The sequence below is a fragment of the Salvelinus sp. IW2-2015 genome, linkage group LG8 (genome assembly GCF_002910315.2).
Source record: "Salvelinus sp. IW2-2015 linkage group LG8, ASM291031v2, whole genome shotgun sequence".
NCBI classification, from domain to species: domain Eukaryota; kingdom Metazoa; phylum Chordata; class Actinopteri; order Salmoniformes; family Salmonidae; genus Salvelinus; species Salvelinus sp. IW2-2015.
The window spans coordinates 30,357,451-30,379,310 of NC_036848.1; the positions used below are offsets into that span (position 1 = coordinate 30,357,451).

Sequence of the window (21,860 nt, forward strand, 5' to 3'; positions counted from 1 at the left end):
TGATGAAAGAGATAAAAGCTGAAATAAATCATTCTCTCTACTATTATTCTGACATTTAACATTCTTAAAGTAAAGTGGTGATCCTAACTGACCCAAGACAGTGAATTTTTACTAGGATTAAATGTCAGAAATTGTGAAAAACTGAGTTCAATGTATTTGGCTAAGGTGTATGTAAACTTCCGACTTCAACTGTATATACATATATACATATACACCCTTTTTTAGAATATACCTTTATTATTTCAAGCAAACCCTACCACCCCTCCCCCAATTGGAGTAAACTAATAAACAATAACACTTAGGCTTCTACCTTCAGTTTATACATKTTATACACATTTTACGGACTCAATCTGTTTTACAATAGTTATATTTAGTTTGTTTTTAGTCCMTCCTCTATTTCTAATGTCCATCCATTTTGATTTCTATTTGTAACTGTGCTATTTCACAACATTTCTGAACCTATTTGTATTTTACAGACCCTGTATGTTTTACATTGGTTATCTTGTTATTAGTCCCACTCTTCAACTCCATTCAACCCCTCCCATCTATCTCTTAACACCATCCATTTTGGATTTCTATTTGCCATACATTTTTCAACTGTGCTGTGATGCTTCACAAAAGTACTGAACCTTTCTATTCTCATAGCTTCTACAGATTGTAAATTAAAGATACAATTTTTTGCTAAAATAATTATTATATTATTGATTGATTGACTATGACTTTTCAAATCACCCAGTATTGCTATCTGCAGCGTTAGTTCTAGGTAAATGTTGCAATTCTTCAGCCATTCCTGGACCTGTMACCAAAAACGAGCTGCATATGGACAGTACCAAAATAAATGATCTAATGACTCTGCCTCCTCGCTGCAAAATCTGCAGAGCTGGGAAGATTGTATCCCCCATATATGTAACATTRTATTGGTTGCAAGAATTTTGTATAAGAATTTATATTGAACAATTTGAAGTTTTGAATCCGGCGTTGTTTTGTGTGTCAATTCATACACCATGTGCCATGGAATCTGTACATCGAAAATCTCTTTCCATTTTTTTTGTCCTTAAATGAAATTGGTATGTTTTTATTTATCACTATTTTCTTTAACCATTTATGGTCTTTAATGCAGGGCCAACAGACAAGTTCCGTACTTTTTCCACCTTCTACTTGCCTATTCCATTTTTGTGGTAATGCGTTGGTTGTAATTTTGGGGAGAGCAGACATTTCCATATCTCTGTGTTAGCTGCATGTGTGATATAACTCCACCAGTCCTATTTATGATATAATTTAGAAAAAGTTTACCTTTTTTTAACATTTTATTGAAAAATACGTGTTTTTTTAATCAATTAGTATATTTGAGTTTAACCACAATATTTATAACAATAACGATATTTTGGAGATGATTTTGTTTTCAATTAACTGAAAGTGAGCAGTTGTAATCTGAAGAAAGGGAAAAAGGCCAGTCTTGAACATGGGATGAGACATTCTTACTAATTTACTAGAGAACCATTTTTGATTAAAGTATGACTTTTGTATGACTGATGCCTTTAGTGAGAGGTCTAATGCTTAAATATTTAATCATTTCTGCCCTCCGAATTCATATCCGTTATAGGGAAAGGGGTGCCATTTAGGAACAACCAGGGTGTAGTATTAGTGTAATCTGGCTGTGGTCCCATGCTACAGCTGCAGACACTAGAATGCCCCTGAGCTTTCCCATCAGGCCCTTGTTTGCAGTGTTTAACAGTTACAGTAATAACAGTAATAACTTCCCGGATATCATAAGGTGAATGCACCAATTTGTAAGTCGCTCTGGATAAGAGCGTCTGCTAAATGACTTAAATGTAAATGTAATAACATTGTGTCAGGCCTGCCATCTCCAGTTCCCCAAAGGCATGCGTGCATGCTGGCAGGCACACACTCACACTCACGCACGGAGTCGCAGGCACAGACAGACATGAATGAAGACAGACAGACATGAAGACACAAATGATTTTGAATCCTTGTTGTGTAAAGCTTGTTTTAAATTGTGAAGAAGTCAAAGCCTTTTTTTGTGGCTTCTCTGCAATAAGCTCTCTCTCAATCCCCAAATGGGCCTGATTTATTTTCTAGGTATTTTGCGGTCTTACAACACTTCATATTCAAAAACCATCAAGCCCACACTACTGGTTCATTTTGGCTCCTCCAGCCCACTGCTGCACTTTTATGTCTGTTTTTTTGTTTGTTATGAATGGACAGTATTAGTCTCTTTGCCACCTGATTAACCCTGGCGGAAATAATAACAAAGGCAAAAAACAACTACTGATTGTGATTATTTCCAGTTTAGAATCCCACAGTTTTATGGATGTGCTGACGATTATTGATTGGTACTTTTGTGTGGAGTTTAACAGCGCATTCGAAGGTAATATTCTTTGTTAATGGGAACATTAATACATGTATAAGTGGTTTTGATCTGCTTGTTGGCATGCTTTTTTTCAGAAACTAGGTGGGGAACATTGGAAAGAGAAGCTTTGCCGCGTATGCTTACGACGTAGCCTATTTGAACACGACACACCTACAGACTAAAAGCTTTAATCAAGCCTTTCTCTCTGTCTCTACCTGCTTTTTAAAGCAGAGCCTTCAAAATGGAGGTGRGAACAGGCTTTGAATAAGTGTGAGGTTAGATGATCAATTGTTTTTCAAATGTCTTCTTTGAAGGTTCGTTTTTGTTCCAGAATGAATTGATCATAGGTTACGTAARGTTATTTTAAGTTGACAAGCAGCACTTGATGTAATTGGGTTTTCATGAACAAATAAAAGCAGAGCCAAGTTGATTATTTGTGCATGCCAAAGTATTTCTAACTGACTGTGAACGTCTACTGTTGCTGTACCACTGTACACTCATGGCCAGGTCTATAGCAAAAGAGAATGCATTCTCATTCTCTATAACCTGTTAAACCATGTATGTTTGTTTGTCTCCCTGCCTGTGTTTTTTAGGGCATAGGGGTGGACCCCCACATAGCCCTGGCCCTTATTCTAAAATGGATGGGGGAAAACAAATCCTCATCAACCTGCACGCAAAGCCCCATAATGACAAATCAAAACCAGTTTTTTAGAGATTTTTCCTATTGTAGTAAAAATAAAAAACAGAAATATGACATTTACATAGGTGTTCAGGTCCTTTACTCAGTARTTTGTTGAAGCACCTTTGGCAGCYATTACAGCCTTGAGTCTCCTTGGATATGATGCTATAACCTTGGCAAACCTCTATTTGGGGAGTTTCTCCCATTCTTCTCTGCAGATCCTCTCAAGCTCTGTCAGGTTGGATGGGGAGTGTCACTGCACTGCTATGTTCAGGTCTCTCCAGAGACGTTCGATCGGGWTCAAGTCTAGGCACTGGCTGGGCCACTCAAGGACATTCAGAGACGTGTCCCGAAGCCACTCCTGAATTGTCTTGGCTGTGTGCTTACGGTCGTTGTCCTGTTGGAAGGTGAACCTTAGCCCCAGTCTGAGGTCCTGAACTCTCTGGAGCAGGTTTTCATCGAGGATCTGTGTGCTTAAGGTTGTTCATCTTTCCCTGGATCCTGACTAGTCTCCCAGTTCCTGCTGACCTGAAAACATCCCCACAGCATGATGCTGCCACCACCATGCTTCACCGTATGGATGGTGCCAGGTTTCCTCCAGAGTCACGCTTGGCATTCAGGCCAACTAACAATTTTAGTTTCATCAGACCATAGAATCTTGTTTATCAAGGTCTGAGTGTCTTTTTGTAGATTTTGGCAATCTCCAAGTGGGCTGTCATGTGCTTTTAACTGAGGAGTGACTTCCGTCTGGCCACTCTATGGTCAAGGCCTGATTGGTGGAGTGCTGCAGAGATGGTTGTCCTTCTGGAAGTTCTCCCATCTCCACAAAGGAACTGGAGCTCAGTCAGAGTGACCATCGGGTTCTTGGACACTTCCCTGACCAAGGCCCTTCTCCCTCGATTACTCAGTTTGGCCGACAGCTCCAGGATGAGCTTGGTGGTTCCAAACTTCTTCCATTTAGAATGATGGAGGCCACTGTGTTCTTGGGGACCTTCAATGCTGCAGACATTTTTTGGTACCAATTTCAACCTCATGGCTTGGTTTTTGCTCTGACATGCACTGTCAATGTGGGACCTTATATAGACAGGTGTGTGCCTTTCCAAATCATGTCCAATTCAATTGAATTTACAACAGGGGAACTCCAATCAAGTGGTAGAAACATCTCAAGAATGATCAGTGGAAACAGGATGCACCTGAGCTCAATTTTTGTTTCATAGCAAGGTCTGAATACTTAAACTACCGTCAAAAGTTTTATAACACCTATTCATTCAAGGATTTTTCTTTATTTGTACTATTTTCTACATTGTAGAATAATAGTGAAGACACCAAAATTATAAATAACACATATGGAATCATGTAGTAAACAAATAGATGTTAAACAAATCAAAATATATTTTGTTTTTGAAATTCTTCAAATAGCACCCTTTGCCTTTGTAAGGGGTGCGTGTTGGTGGCAGGGAAGTCAGGCACAGGAGAACGAACTTGGTAAAAACAGAGTTTTTTAATAAATACTGACAACTCCAAAACAACCCAAAATGGTACAAAATAACAACGTGGGTACAAAACCGTCGCACCCAACACTAAATAGCACATCACATACAAACGAAACAATCTCAGACAAGGACATGAGGGGAAACAGAGGGTTAAATACACAATATGTAATTGATGGGATTGGAACTAGGTGTGAAGGAAGACAAGACAAAACCAATGGAAAATGAAAAATGGATCAGTGATGGCTAGAAGGTCGGTGACGTCAACCGCCGAACACCGCCCGACAAGGAGAGGGACCGACTTCGGCGGAAGTCCATGACAGCCTTGACGACAGCTCTGCACACTCTTGGCATTCTCTCAACCAGCTTCATGAGGTTGTCACCTGGAATGCATTTCAATTAAACAGGTGTGCCTTGTTAAAAGGTTCATTTGTGGAATTTCTTTCCTTCTTAATGCGTTTGAGCCAATCAGTTGTGTTTGTTGACAAGGTGGGAGTGTATACGGAAGATTATTTGGTATAGAAGTCCATGTTATGGCAAGAACAGCCCAAATAAGCAAAGAGAAACAACTGTCCATCATTATTTAAGACATGAAGGCAGTCAATCCAGAAAATTTCAAGAACTTTAAATTTTCTTCAAGTGCAGTCACAAAACCATCAAGGCTAATGATGAAACTGGCTCTCATGAGGACCGCCACAGGAATGGAAGCCCAGAGTTACCTCTTGTTGCACACTTAACCAGCATGGCTACCACAGCATTCTGCAGTGTTACGCCATCCCATCTGTTTTGGGCTTAGTGGACAGTCATTGTTTCAACAGGAACAATGACCAACACACCTCCAGGCTGTGTAAGGGCTATTTCGACCAAGAAGGGAGAGTGATGGAGTGCTGCATCAGATGACCTGGCCTCCACAATCCCCCTACCTCAACCAAATTGAGATGGTTTGGGAAGAGTCGGTGAAGGAAAAACAGCCAACAAGTGCTCAGCATATGTGGAAACTCCTTCAAGACTGTTGGAAAAGCATTCCAGGTGAAGCTGGTTGAGAGAATGCCAAGAGTGTGCAAAGCAGTCATCAAGGCAAAGGGTGGCTGTTTGACGAATCTCAAATATAAAATATTCATTGATTTGTTTAACACTTTTTTGGTTTATCCATGATTCCATATGTATTATTTCATAGTTTTGATGTCTTCACTATTATTCTACAATGTAGAACATAGTAAAAAATAATGAAAAACCCTTGAATGAGTAGGTGTTCTAAAACTTTTTACCGGTAGTGTATGTAAATAAGGTATTTCAGGATATGAAAATGAAAAAAATGGAAGACTTTCTAAAAATCTTTTTTCGCTTTGTCAGTATGGGGTATTGTGTGTAGATTGATGAGGGGAATTTTGTTTTTCATCCATTTTAGAATCAGGCTGTAACCTACAAAATGTGCAAGAAGTCAAGGGGTCTGAATTCTTTCCTAATGCACTGTATGTTTACATTGCCAAAGCAAGTGAAATAGATAAACAAAAGTGAAATAAACAATAGAAAATGAACAGTAAACATTACACTCACACAAGTTCCAAAGAAAATGAGACATTTCAAATGCCATATTATAGCTCTCTCTTTCTCTCTCTTTCTCTTGCTCRCTCTCTCTCTCACTCGCTCTCTTGRTCTTTCTGTCTCACTCTCTCTCTCTTCATTCTCTCCCTTTTCTCATCTTACCAATCAATATCTACACTGGCCTGGGTTGCTTGAAAATGGGCATTCTCCTCGCTATCGTCTCACCTGTGTTTTTTGTGTTTCATGTTTTCCTTCTAGTTTTATATATATATATWTTTTTMGAAACATAAAAGCAGACGCTCGTCTAAGACATGGGAAAGGTTACTCATCTCAGAGCCACAGAGCTCTATTGCACTCTTAGCTTTAATGGACAATTTCCAATTTCATAGTGAGTTTGTTTAAAACGGATATCGAAAATGGGTTTATCCAGACCGTGACAATATGATAACGGGATAGAAAATTGGATACCTTTAGCGTGCCCATCGCTTTCGGCTTTGGTTTTATTCAATGTTCTGGATGCTAGTTGCTGGAATAATAATGAAGCCCACAGCAATTAGGAACTTGATCCCTGCAAATGGAGTTCAGCTTGGTTAATTAACTGAGCCAAACTAGTGGAACGATTGAATTAGACGACAAGCATATATATATATATACCTTCAGAAAGTATTCACACCCCTTGAATTTTTTCACATTTTGTTGTGTTACAGCCTGAATTTAAAATTGATTAAATGTCGTTTTTTTTTGTCTTTTGTTTTTTGTTGACAAAAAAAAACGACATTTAATCAATACCCCATAATGTCAAAGTGGAATTATGTTTTTGGAAATTTATACAAATGAATAAAATATGTAAAGCTGAAATGTCTTGAGTCAATAAGTATTCAACCCCTTAGTTATGGCAAGGCAAAATAAGTTCAGGAGTACAAATGTGCTTAATAAGCTGCATGGACTCACTCTGTGGGCAATAATAGTGTTTACATGATTTACATGATTCTTTAGTGTACATGCAATTATCTGTAAGGTCCCTCAGTCGAGCAGTACATTTCAAACACCGATTCAACCACAAAGACCAGGGAGGTTTTCKATTGCCWTAAAAAGAAAGGCACCTATTGGTAGATGGGTAAAAATAAAAAAGCAGACATTGAATATCCCTTTGAGCYTGGTGAAGTTATTAGTTACACTTGGGATGGTGTATCAATACACCCAGTCACTACAAAGATACACCGCTCAGGGATTTCCCCATGTGGCCAATGGTGACTTTAAGACAGTTACAGAGTTTAATGGCTGTGATAGGAGAAAACTGAGGATGGATCAATAACTTTGTAGTTACTTCACAATACTAACCAAATGGACAGAGTGAAAAGAAGGAAGCCTGTATATAATAYAAAATATTCCAAAACATGTATTCTGTTTAKAACAAAGCACTAAAGTAATACTGCAAGAAATGTAGCAAAGCAGTTCACTTTTTGTCCTGAATAAYAAGTYTTATGTTTGACCAATACAACACATTACTGAGTGCCACTCTCCATATTTTCAAGCATAGTGGTGGCTGTATTATGTTATGTGTATGCTTGTACTCAWTAAGGACWAGGAAGTTTTTCAGGATAAAAAATTWATGAAATGGAGCTAAGCAAAGGCAAAATCTTAGAGGAAATCCTGGTTCAGTCTGCTTTCCACCAGACACTGSGAMATTAATTCACTTTTCAGCYGGGCAATAACCTAAAACAATTGAATACATTCTGAATTTAGGCCATAACACAACAAATTGTGGAATAAYTCAAGGGAAAGGAATGCTTTCTGAAGGCACTGTAAGTGACTAATTTACTGTGACATCACCCCACTGTACTGTCACAATGACCTACTCCAGTCATGCATCCCCTGATGATGTCCTGCTCCAGCCATGTGTCTACTAATGATATCCTGCAGTTATTTGGCCAGTCGGGTTGAAGTCACTCTGGGGGGTCTTTAAGTCGGGATAACAGAAAAAGGATATATCGCTCCCCTCATTAAGTAACAAWCACTCAACCCCTCTGATCTCTCTCTGACCAACTCTTTCGTTTTCTCTCAGGAAGATCTTCTCGACCCTAACCAGTCAGGCTTCAAAACGGGTCACTCAGCTGAGACTGCATTCATCTGTGTCACAGATGGTCTCCGCTCTGCCAAAGCTGACTCTCTCTCCTCTGTTCTCATACTTCTAGATCTATCCGCTGCCTTTGACTTCGTGAACCGGCAGATCCTCGTCTCCACCTCTTAGGGTTGGGCMTCTCAGGCTCTGCWCGCTCGTGTATTTCATCATYCATGGCAGGTCGCTCCTACCAGGTGGTGTGCTCCGATCTGTGCCCCGCTGTTCATCAAATACTGCCTCAGCAATATGAAAACACACACACAGACACTCAAACACTGTATACCAGTGGAGCCTGCGGGGAGGGGTAGGGGCTCCCTGATGGTCTGAGGGCACCTACCTAAATAGAGCTGGACACGCAGTGGTGGCCAGGCTGCCTGTGAAAGGTCATGTGTCAGGTGACTGCACTAAACTAGGCTGCAGGAACAGGTGGTGGAGAAACAGGCCAGAGGTGGCACAGCTATATGCCAACTTCTCAGCACTGAGAGACTAGATGCAAGGTGGCACCTATGATTCGCAAAGAACAAACGGGGAAGGGAGMGTGCGTGTTTGCGAGTGTCTGCACATACAGTATTGTTCAAAAGTTTTAGGCAGGTGTGAAAAAATGCTGTAAAGTAAAAATGCTTTCTAAAATAGACATGTTAATAGACTATATTTATCAATTAACAAAATGCAAAGTGAGTGAACAGAAGAAAAATCTACATCAAATKCATATTTGGTGTGACCACCTTTTGCCTTCAAAACAGCATCAATTCTTCTAGGTACACTTGCACACAGTTTTTGAAGGAACTCTGCAGGAAGGTTGGCCCAAACATCTTGGAGAACTAACCACAGTTGTTCTGTGGATGTAGGCAGCCTCAGGTGCTTCTCTCTCTTCATGTAATCCCAGACAGACTTGGTGATGTTGAGATCAGGGCTCTGTGGGGGCCATACCATCACTTCCAGGACTCCTTGTTCTTCTTTACGCTGAAGATCGTTTTTAATGACTTTCACTGTATGTCTGGGGTCGTTGTCATGCTGCAGAATAAATTTGGGGCCAACCCTGATGGTATTGCATGATGGATAAGTATCTGGCTGTACTTCTCAGCATTGAGGAGACCATTAATTCTGACCAAATCCCCAACTCCATTTGCAGAAATGCAGCCCCAAACTTGCAAGGAACCTCCACCATGCTTCACTGTTGCCTGCAGACACTKATTTGTGTACCGCTCTCCAGCCCTTCGGCAAACAAACTGCTTTATGCTACATCCAACTATTTCAAATTTTGACTCATCAGTCCAGAGCACCTGCTGCCATTTTTCTGCACCCCAGTTCCTGTGTTTTCGTGCATAGTTGAGTCGCTTGCCCTTGTTTCCACGTCGAGGTATGGCTTTTTGGCCGCAAGTCTTCCATGAAGGCCACTTCTGACCAGACTTRTCCGGACAGTAGATGGGTGTACCAGGGTCCCACTGTTTTCTGCCAATTCTGAGTTGATGGAACTGCTGGACATCTTCCGATTGCGAAGGGAGTCTGCTGCAGTAAGTTTCCTTGGCCGACCACTGCTTCTACGGTCCTCAACCTTGCCCGTTTCTTTGTGCTTCTTCAAAAGAGCTTGGAGAGCACATCTGGAAACCCCTGTCTGCCTTGACATTTCTGCCTGGGAGAGACCTTGCTGATGCAGTATAACTACCCTGTGTCTTGTTGCTGTGCTTAGTCTTGCCATGGTTCACGACTTTTAACAGGAAACTGTCTTCAGCAACCTCACCTTGTTAGAGTTTGGCTGTTCCTCACCKAGTTTTATTCCTCCTACACAACTGTTTCTGTTTCAGTTAATGATTGTGTTTCAACCTACATATTGCATTTATGATCATTAGCACCTGTTTGGTATAATTGTTTCATCATACACCTGACTATATGCCTAGAAAATCCCTAACTTTGTGCAAGTGTACCTACAAGAATTGATGCTGTTTTGAAGCCAAAAGGTGGTCACACCAAATATGGATTTGATGTAGATTTTTCTTCTGTTCACTCACTTTGCATTTAGTTAATTGATAATATCATCTACCAACATGTCTATTTTTTAAGCATACTTTACAGCATGTTTTCACACCTGCCTAAACTTTTGCACAGTACTGTACGTGCGTGTGTGTGTGTGTTGTGTGTGTGTGTGTGTGTGACTGCATATGTGTGTGTGTGCATGTGAGGGTGGCAGCCAACATTAGTATCGTGTCTTCTTCTCCTCTGCACAAGTGCACAGAGAGCTTCTGAGCTGCTTACCTGTGGACCCGACAGCAGCACTTAGAACAGCTAACTCATATTCTCTCCACACTCCATCAAAAACATATATCCCTTATACTTTATGTATGAGACTTACTGAATAATTCAGTCTGTATTTGGAGAGAAAATGAATAGGTCACTTTGTGGTTCTATCATATTTTAGACTTCCTTAGGGTGTTGTCATTTCCTACAAAACATTTTTAAAATGCTTGCTGAATATTTAGCAACTTCATAAAAGTGAACTATACCTTTAAAGTTTTAGCGCCGCTTCAGTACGTCAAGCACAGCTACCCACCCCTTCTCTTAAAGAGCTGTTAACAGGACAGGYTCTCCAAGCTTGTTTTGGTCACACCCTTTTAGAACGCTGTCATCCATTTAACTAAGGGGACAGAGAAGATAGTATCGCCAAAGTATTGAATGACTAAGTAAGGAGTAGGGACTGGGGGGTAAACACAATCCACTTCTGCCAAGTATTATATTACCATATCATCTTATGTCATACAGAGCAGTATTTTCTCATATTTTTACCGACTACGCCACWTCATTGTGTAACAAGTTGATTTTAGATTTGTTCAGGTTATCGGTTGCTATTTTAACTTTGTATGGGAGTTGTGGTTCATGTCTGAGTGTTTGCGGGTGACCTGTCAGGTGAGATGAACCGAAATGAGAGTAGAGGAGAGGAGAAAGGTTGGAGTGGGATGACTCCTCCCTCTGCATGTCGTTGAGGAGACAGGATGCCCAGTCTACCAAGAATGCTCAGTGACATCAACTGACAGTCTGATTGGAGGAGACCTAAAGCATGAGCAGAGGGAGACCTTGGGACTGACTGAGGGAAAAACACAGGTAATCTATGAATCACAGAACATTTGAAGCAGCCAGAAATATGTTTTTCAATTGATTTATTTTCATATTGAAAGAGCAAACACAATCACAGTATGATTTGCTCCACGCTTTGCCTAGCCATGGCACCAGTACACGGAGAAAGAAGCAGGGGGAAAGGTGTACACAGGAGTGTAGCCAATGTTGCACAGTCACAGTGGTTTTCTCTCTCTCTCGCTCTCTCTCTCTCTCTCTCTCTCTAGCTCTTTCTCTCTCTCTCTCCACTTTGTCTTGCTCTCTTTTCACTCTTATTCTCTCTTCATACTATTCTTTATGTCTCGCTGTAGAAGAGGTTTTACAGGAGGGGATGAGGGCTCAATGGGGTGCTGTATACCCTTATCATCACAGAACACATTGTAGTCCAGTTACACATTAACAGGAGCACACAACGGGAGTATTGCTCATATCCGTCCCTCCTCTCTCTGCCCAGCATGTGGTGTGTTTTGTTTGTTTGTGTGCTCAAGTGTGTGTGCGTACGACATGCGCTCGTATACTCAAGTTTGTGTGAGCATCTGTATGTGTGCGTCACTGGCCGTCCTGAGAAGAGGGCATACTACTGACCTACTGTTGTAATGGGTTGATTGTTGCCTGGCAACAATCGTTGTAGGTAGCATGATGAAAGTTAACATCCACAAGTGCCATGGAGACAAGACACTAAGGTTGGGGGATATTACAATAGTATTGTCTATCGACGATGGTTGACGAAATTGGGACGTGACAGACGATGGTTTAGCCTATTTGAACTTGACCTTGTGCTGCGTAATAAAGAGCACACAAGAGAGACTCTCACGTTCTCTCTTTCTGGTGCATGGGCTTTAGGCTATAGCCTTAACCTATTCATTTAAAAAAAAYATATATATATATGTATGTCGTAGCGTTGACTATCATTAAATGTGAAGARTGTTATTTTATCAAAATCAATTCTCTATGTGTAATTATTCCGTGATTAGTTTAATTACGGGAAAATGTTGTTTATAGAGTTTCAATTTCCCGAATGTAACGCTTCAGATATTTTATTATCTTATCGATTACAGTCTTCTATTAATGTATTGTTACCTCATCAGTCTCATTCCTGAACATCGCAAACCCTTGGATATCTGCACGAACCCTAACATAAATCATGAATCAGCGATATACAAATTGGCTCAATTATTTATTTACTAACTAACTAATCAATCACAGAATTACATAAACACACACACAAGGAAAAGTCCTTAGTGGACGAAACCGATATGACAGCTTGGTAGACAAAGGAAAGGGGTGGGAACAGCACAAGAGCGAGAAACTCAGAGTTTGTAACTACTCTCATGGAAATGCTATTACTTTTAACATGAACAACCGCTCATTCGAAAATAAATTGCAATTTACACATTTACAAGTGTATGCCTTTGTTGTCCCTCTCTGCGATCTCTGGTCCGTCTGCTGGATAGTCACTCGACAGAAAGCCTCTGGCTTGTCCTCCAGAGATCAAAGTCTGTTGTAGTTGTAGGTCGTTATAATGGATACGTCACAGTCACAACATCAACACTGAAGAGGCGACTCCAGGATGCTGGCATTCTAGGCAGAGTTCCTCTGTCCAGTGTCTGTGTTCTTTTGCCCATCTGAATCTTTTATTTTTATTGGCCAGTCTGAGATATGGCTTTTTCTTTGCAACTCTGCCTAGAAGGCCAGCATCACGGAGTCGCCTCTTCACTGTTGCCGTTGAGACTGGTGTTTTGCGGGTATTATTTAGTGAAGCTGCCAGTTGAGGACCTGTGGGGCGTRTGTTTCTCAAACTAGTCTGTTTCTCAAACAGTTGTGCACCGGGGCCTCCCACTCCTCTTTCTATTCTGGTTAGAGCCAGTTTGCTTGTACGAGATCTTCAGTTTCTTGGCATTTTCTCGCATGGAATAGCCTTCATTTCTCAGAACAAGAATAGACTGACAKGTTTCAGAAGAAAGTTCTTTGTATCTGGCCATTTTGAGCCTGTAATCAAACCCATAAATGCTGATGCTCCAGATACTCAACTTGTCTAAAGAAGGCCAMTTTTATTGCTTCTTTAATTAGCACAACAGTTTTCAGCTGCGCTAACATAATTGCAAAAGGGTTTTCTAATGATCAATTAGACTTTTAAAATGATAAACTTGGATTAGCTAACACAACGTCCCATTGGAACACAGGAGTGATGGTTGCTGATAATCGGCCTCTGTACGCATATGTAGATATTCCATAAAAAATCTGCCGTTTCCAGCTACAATAGTCATTTACAACATTAACAATTTCTACACTGTATTTCTGATCAATTTTATGTTATTTTAATGGACAAAAAATGTGCTTTTCTTTCAAAAACAAGGACTTTTGAACGGTAGTGTATGTATATATATTCTTCATCCATTCCTTACTTAGATTTATGTGTATTAGGTATTTGTTGTGAAATTGTTAGATATTACTTGTTAGATATTACTGCACTGTCGGAGCCAGAAGCACAAGCATTTCGCTACACCCGCAATAACATCTGCTAAACACGTGTATGTGACCAATAACATTTGATTTGATTTGATTATGGCAAGACATTCCGTTCCTCATTAGTTGATTGTCACTTTGCTCCGTCATGTGCATGCCACACAGACTCAAACAGACACACACAAACCTGTTTCATGCTGAAGCTCCACCAGAAAGGAATATTTGAATATATTTGCCTGCACTTAGTCTCTGTCCAGTGTGATAATCATTGTGTGATAATCATTGTGCACGTGTGTTATTTATTCMAGGTACTCCTCGCTCTTTTGTTTGGGTTTCAACCCTGTGTTTTTGTATGGTGTTTGTTTGGTCTACGTTCCCGTGCCTTTACACGACARGCCGTAATTTGGGTACAATATACTATTACGCATTCCTGCGTCTGTCTCCCGAATCTCTTCATACCAACGTGAAAATTGGCCAATGTACAGTCACTTGATAATAAAATGAATGACCTCCGATCGTGGATTTGCTGTCAACGGGACTCTCGTAACTGCAATATTTTCGGACAAGATACCCCCATGGCTATCCAATTTGATGGATTCTGTGCCTCTTCATCAGTGGAGGCTGGTGATTTGAAAAATTTAGGAGGATGGGAGAGCCACGGTATAGGACGACAAAGTGTTTTTCAAAAATCGTCAAAGACAAATTATTTTAACCTAACGAATTGAATAAAGACATTTATAGTACAATATTACGGGGAATGGGAATGAGTGGGCAACTTACACAGTGTCGGAAAGAGATCACAGCAGTGATTGAATGAGGTGTTCAGAGGCATGACCAGTGCAGGACTGGATTTGGCTGGGAAGACAAAAAACGAACAKAACACTTTACACGGTTAGATAAAAGAGCTAATAACGAGTTAGTCCAAGCAAGGAGTAAAATCACTGATGTGTYATAATGTGATTGTGATTGACTCTACATACAGTAATGAGAGAAAATTGACAGGGGGTACTCACAGTGCTTGGAGGGGAAACATTCAATGTGTCAGTGAATGAGCGGGCACATGAGACGTGGCTTCAGTTAATTTCAGGAGAAAGTTGACAATGGTAGTGGAGTGGAGTAGTCCTCACCTCAATCAAAAAACAGAAGGGTACTTAGCTGTAAATACAAATAGCAGATACATTCCATTACAGCTGCGCCATTGTAGGTTTGAACCACACGTTTCTCTACGAAGTTAAACTCAGACATCTCAAAATTCATAAACTCGAACACATACTACACATGTTGCCCACTTGACCCATCAAAGTATCCCAAGAAACGTTCCTGAATAAAGCCCTGGTCATCCACATACCTGCACGCAGACTGTTGGCACCATAGGTCCCAGTGCGGCGGGGCAATTTTGACCCCGTGGGGCCTGTCGTTTTTCCTTCTATGCTAACCTAACTAAGAAAACTCGGGACCCTATAAGATATGACAGTGATTAATCAGTTGTAAAAAGGTTTTATATGGGTTATGATGTAACCAGTTTTTGTTAATCAAATCACGTTTTTTTTTAACTCCTGGCCCTGAGGGGGATGGCTCTGTCAAACTGCACCTACCTTATATTTGTTCATATCAATTATATTTAGACTCGATTAGGAGGGGGATTTCCTCTGCCCAGACACATAGACAACAACTGATAGACAATATAACTCACAGGGGCTGAGCTTGCTTTATGCACGTTTGCATCATGCAGGCCTATGCAACTGTAMGCCTTATACGGTCCCGTGTGGCTCAGTTGGTAGAGCATGGCGCTACGCCAGGGTTGTGGGTTCATTCCCCACGGGGGGACCAGGATGAATATGTATGAACTTTCCAATTTGTAAGTCGCTCTGGATAAGAGCGTCTGCTAAATGACTTAAATGTAAATGTAATACAAAATGTACTCACATATGTCATCACTATTATGTTAATTGATTCATTCCAGTTAATCAATTTTTMGATTAAAAACGTGTAGGCAGCCTAGTCAGCCTAATTTTGAATATAAACAAAATTTGATCACAATCACATTGTCTCCAAACACACACATGGACTATAAATACATAACAATACATCATGTTTAGGTGTAGCCGAGGCTGCTGCAACATTTATGTCATGAATWTTTGCTTGTGTCTGTCTGGAGTGATTATGTGTTATCATCTTTGCTAAATAAATAACAGAGGAAAGTGGAATGCCTACTTGAGCGCACGCGGGAAAATGCTTTTAATGGATGATGCGATGGAAGCTATCAAATCATTCAGAATGTTTTTCGACATCCCAGAAAAGACAGTCGAAAGTTCGATATGTGCAGCAAGTAAAGGCATCGTAACGTGCAATTACCTCTTCAAGTTCCTTGTAGTTGCCCTCGTTGGCGGAACGTTCCCTCTCGTCTTGTCCTCTGAAAGCAAATTCTTGCATGCCCAAAAACGCAGTGGTGTTGATAAGCCGCTTGATAACATCTCTGTTTCTTCTTACTTTCTCGTTGTGTTGCGTAGTTTGAACACYAATACCTTTGTCATAATCAGTGCAGCTTTTCCCTAGAAGCTTCAATCTGATATGGACATTTATATGCTCCCTGCTTTTGTTTTCCCGTTTAGCTGAACGATCAATGTTCTTCAGGTGACTGTACCCACCTTTCGACCAAGGCTGAGACTTTCCAAAAACGCAGGCAAGGCCAGCAAAACAGGCGGCTTGATGAAAGGCTTCCTGCTAACCAGCTATACTTTTGATACCAGTTGCAGTTGGTATTGAACACCGTCACCTTCTCATCCTTCTCCATGAAACTGATCTCAGGCAGAGGTCGACCCTCGCTTTTAATTCGCACCTTTTCCGTGTACCCCAGGGGTTTGCCGGTCTACCATTCTGGCGGAGAAAACTTCACACTCGCACTGGTAGCCAGCTACTGAGATTTGGACACAAAAAATAAAGTTTCAAAACCAAGAAAACAATTTATAATATACCTTCTCCGTCTCCTGTAATTTGAAAAAAATGATTACTCTTCACTCTTAATCTCTATCCAACAATATCCCCATCTTCTCAACACATAGAAACCCCATAATGCCCCATAATGCTTTGTGACACTATCCCAATACAATACACTAGGTTCATTCTCTGATCCTAATTCTATGATTGGATGGACAACGTCAGTTTATACTGCAAAAGCTTTGATTGGTTGGAGGTCCTCCGGAAGTGGTCATAATTATCATGTATGTCTATGGAAGGGGGTGAGGCCTCCTAGGTTTTGTATTGAAGTCAATGTAGCCAGAGGAGGATGGAAGCTAGCTGTCCTCCGGCTACACCATGGTGCTCCCCCAGACAGTGCTGTTGAAGTTACTGTAGACCTTCATAGCAAAACAGTGCATTTTAATCAATTATTTGGTGACGTATGAATATATTTAGTATAGTTGTATGTTTCACTACACCCTCATCCACATCGACGGGTTTGTCGAGCGTGTCGAGAGCTTCAAGTTCCTTCAAGGTCCAAATGACTACTTAAAATGGTACACACTCATGCGCACAGTTGTGAACAAGGTGCGACAGCGCCTCTTCCGCCTCAGTAGGTTGAAAATGTTTGGCATGGGCCCTCAAATCCTCAAAAAGTTATACGGCTGCGCCAGTGAGAGCATCTTGACTGGCTGCATCACTGCTTGGTATAGCAACAGCACCAAGGGGTGCGGATAGCCCAGGACATCACTGAAAATTGTTCAAGACTCCAGCCGCCCAAGCCATAAAGTGTTCTCTCTGCTTCCGCACGGCAAGTGGTACCTGCGCATCAAGTCAGAAACCAATAGGCTCCTAAACAGTTTCTATCCCCAAGCCAAAAGTCTGTTAAATAGCTAACAAAATGGCTACATGGACTATCTGAGTTGATCCTTGTATTTATTTATATTTTTTGTCACAGGACTCTACACACTCACGCACACTGACACTCCAACACACACATTTATACGGACTCTAAAAACAAACCCACACACTCACATACAATCTTAATTTATGCTGCTGCTACTCTGTTTATCATATATCCTGATGCCTAGTCACCTTACCCCTATACATATCTACCTCTATCACTCCAGTATCCCTGCACATTGTAAATAGGATATTGGAACTGACTCTATTAGTAGCTTCTTACTTTCTCGTGTTCTTCTTATTTTTATTTACTGTGTGTTTTTTGTTCTACTTTATTTGTAGTGCCACATTGACATTGGTTACTGCATTGTTGGGTTTAGAGCTGTACTTGTGCATGTGACATTCAAATCTTGAAACTTAAAGCAAAGAGGAGATGACAGCCTGGAGAGGTGACACGTCCGACACGGTTTATTTTGAGGACCGTTATAAGTCACTATCTACAGCAGTGATTCCAATAATGTGGTTGAACTGTGGTCAAGTGTCTGTGTGTAATTTCATCTCCCCCCTCCCAGCCCCTTACTTTGTAATATGTGACCCATTAGCTTGTGGAGAAAATTGATTGTATTATGAGTCAGGGGAGTGTGCGTGTGTGCTCGTGCATGTGTGATGTGACAAGTGATTGACAGGTAGAATGGCTGTACTAGAGATTGTCAATCAAACCTTGCCAAATAGAATCCACAGTGACATTCAGCCACAGCACACACACTCCTGATGAGCCKTCAGCTCTTAGAGGGATGTGGTCCCAGACAATGTCTGAAAGCTCCTATCTATCACATACTAATTAGTGTGATCCTTCAACACCTTTTCTCCCTAAGGTCCCTAGTGGCTGCTGTAATGAATGGCTTTCAATGGGATGACTATATGATCGAATACGCCAGACAAACACTATTTCCGGCGTTTGACGTAGCTGTATTTTAGTCACTGGATGTGGAGAGAASATGGTTTCACAAAGAGAGCATTAGTACTACCTGTCATTGCTGTGTGTGTACTATGTTGGTGTGTGGGGGGAGGGTCTCAGTGTGTGTGTGTGTGTCTCAGGTCCGTKATGGTCTGGGGCGGTGTGCCACAGCATCATCGGACTGAGACAGAAATGTCAGTGTTCTGCCATGGCCAGTGAAGAGCCTGGATCTCAATCCCATTGAGCACGTCTGGGACCTGTTGGATCGGAGGGTGAGGGCTAGGGCCATTCCCCCCAGAAATGTCTTGCAGGTACCTTGTGTGGAAGAGTTGGGTAACATCTCACAGCAAGAACTGGCAAATCTGGTGCAGTCCTGAGGAGGAGATGCACTGCAGTACTTAATTCAGCTGGTGGCCACACCAGATACTGACTGTTACTTTTCATTTTGCCCACCCTCCCAGCCCTTTGTTCAGGGACCACATTATTCCATTCTTGTTAGTCACATGTCTGTTGAACTGTTTCAGTTTATGTCTCAGTTGTTGAATCTAGTTATGTTCATCAAAACATTTACACATGTTAAGTTTGCTGAATATAAACGCAGTTGACAGTGAGAGGAGTTTCTTTTTTTGCTGAGTTTAGTAATTGGAGTGTATGAATTCCCAGAGGTTATTATCTGTATTGACCAGGAGAAGAGTCTAGTTGACTCCTGAATCTACCTCAGTTATATCTTAAGTTCATATAATTAAAGTTTGTGTAACGGCTGATTTCCTCCTTTCGTCTGAAGAGGAAGGTGTTGGGATCAAACCAAGACGCAGAGTGGAAAGTGTCCATGTTTTATTATGAAATAAACTGAATAACACTACACGAAACAAAATAACAAAGAGAAATCTAACCGAAAAACAGTCCTCGTGTGGCACGACACTGACACGAAATACAAACACCCACAAAACACACGTGAAACCCCGGCTGCCTAAGTATGGTTCAATCAGGGACAACGATTGACAGCTGCCTCTGATTGAGAATCATACCAGGCCGAACACACAAAAATCCCAACATAAAAAATCACACATCGACAACCCACCAACTCACGCCTGACCATACTAAATAAATACAAAAACAAAGGAAAACAGGTCAGGAACGTGACAGAACCCCCCCTTAAGGTGCGAACTCCGGCGCACCACCTTAAAACTCTAGGGGAGGGTCTGGGTGGGCGTCTGTCCACGGTGGCGGCTCTGGCGCGGGACGTGGACCCACTTAAACAATGTTTTTTCCCGCCTCCTTAATCACCCCGTGGCCTCCTAACCACAACCACCCTCCATACAACCCCACTGAACCAAGGGGTAGCACCGGACTGAGGGGCAGATCCTGGCTGGCGGGCGGTTCTGGCAGATCCTGGCTGGCGGGCGGCTCTGGTAGATCCTGGCTGGCGGGCGGCTCTGGCAGATCCTGGCTGGCGGCGGCTCTGGCAGATCCTGGCTGGCTGGCGGCTCTGGCAGATCCTGGTGGCTGGCGGCTCTGGCAGATCCTGGCTGGCTGCTGCTGGCAGCTCCTGGCTGGCTGGCTCTGGCAGCTCCTGGCTGGCTGGCTTCGGCAGCTCCTGGCTGGCTGGCTCTGGAAGCTCCCGGCTGGCTGACGGTCTAGCTGGTCATGGCTGGCTGACGGCTCTGGCTGGTCATGTCTGGCTGACGGCTTGGCTGGTCATGTCTGGCGGACGGCTCTGGCTGCTCCTGTCTGGCGGACGGCTCTGGCTGCTCCTGTCTGTGGACGGCTCTCGCTGCTCCTGTCTGGCGGATTGCGGCTTGGCTGCTCCTGTCTGGCGGACACGGCTCTAGCGGCTCGGGACAGACGGGCAGCTCTGACGGCTCGGAGACAGACGGGCAGCTCTGACGGCTCGGGACAGATGGCAGCTCTGACGGCTCGGGACAGACGGGCGGCTCTGACGGCTCGGGACAGACGGGCGGCTCTGACGGCTCGGGACAGACCGGGCGGCTCTGAACGGCTCGGGACAGACGGGCGGCTCAGATGACGCTGGGCAAGGCAGGCAGCTCAGAACCACCGCTGGGTAGGCAGGCAGCTCAGACAGCGCTGGGCAGGCAGGCAGGCTCAGACAGCGCTGGGCAGGCAGGCAGTTCTGGGCAGACTGACAGTGCAGGCGGCTCTGGGCAGACGGGCACACCTGTAAGGAGGAGACGGAGAGACAGCCTGAGAGACTACAGGAGGCTTGATGTTAATAAGAAGAGGCACCTGAAGGACCGGGCTGTGGGGGAGCACTGGAGCTTTGGTGCGCAGCCTTGGCACTCCCCAAGGCTGGAATACTCTCAGCCCGTACCCTCCAGAGTGCAGGCACAGGTTGAACTGGGCTGTGGATGGAGCACTGGAGATCTAGTGCCTACTACGCGCACCTCTCCCTTAGGCTCCACTCCCACATTTGCCCGGTACGAGCGGAGCGTAGGCATAGGAGACACTGCACCCTCCCAGCCTCCGGAGACACAGCACGCAGAGCCGGCGCAGGATACCCTGGACCGAAACTGCGTACCGGAGACCAGACGCGCTGAGCAGGCACAAATACGCCCCGGCTGGATGCCCACACTCACATGACACTTTCGGGGGCTGCCCTATAGCGCACCGGGCCATGGGCACGCACTGGCGACACCGCCGTGCGCTTAACCGCATAACAACGGTGCCTGACCAGTAACGCGTTGCTTATGATAAGCACGAGGAGTGCGCTCAGGTCTGCTACCTGGCTTAGCCACACTCCTCTCTAGCCTCCTCCCCTCCCCAAAAAAATTCTGGGCTGCCTCTCGTACCTGTCGCGCTGCCGTGCTGCCTCCTTGTTGGTGGGTGTTTCTGTAACGGCTGATTTCCTCCTCTTCGTCTGAAGAGGAGGTGTAGGGATCAAACCAAGACGCAGAGTGGAAAGTGTCCATGTTTTATTATGAAATAACCTGAACACTACACGAAACAAAATAACAAAGAGAATCTAACCGAAAAACAGTCCCGTGTGGCAACGAACACTGACACGAAATACACAACACCCACAAAACACACGTGAAACCCCGGCTGCCTAAGTATGATTCTCAATCAGGGACAACGATTGACAGCTGCTCTGATTGAGAATCAATACCCAGGCCGAACACACAAAAATCCCAACATAAAAAATCACACATCGACAACCCACCCAACTCACGCCCTGACCATACCAAATAAATACAAAAACAAAGGAAACAGGTCAGGAACGTGACAGTTTGAGCTTTCTACTC

General features: G+C 42.9%; 1 protein-coding gene across 1 annotated transcript in view; it reads left to right on the forward strand.

Annotated features, from left to right (window-relative positions):
* LOC111968220 (zinc transporter ZIP11-like) overlaps positions 1 to 21,860 on the forward strand; it is a 159,195-nt gene that overhangs the window by 69,379 nt on the left and 67,956 nt on the right. Inside the window, exons 4-6 of the mRNA XM_070444637.1 lie at positions 2,965 to 2,998; positions 3,643 to 3,662; positions 8,151 to 8,229. Coding sequence (XP_070300738.1) covers positions 2,965 to 2,998; positions 3,643 to 3,662; positions 8,151 to 8,229 — 133 coding nt within the window. The remainder of the gene's footprint in view (positions 1 to 2,964; positions 2,999 to 3,642; positions 3,663 to 8,150; positions 8,230 to 21,860) is intronic.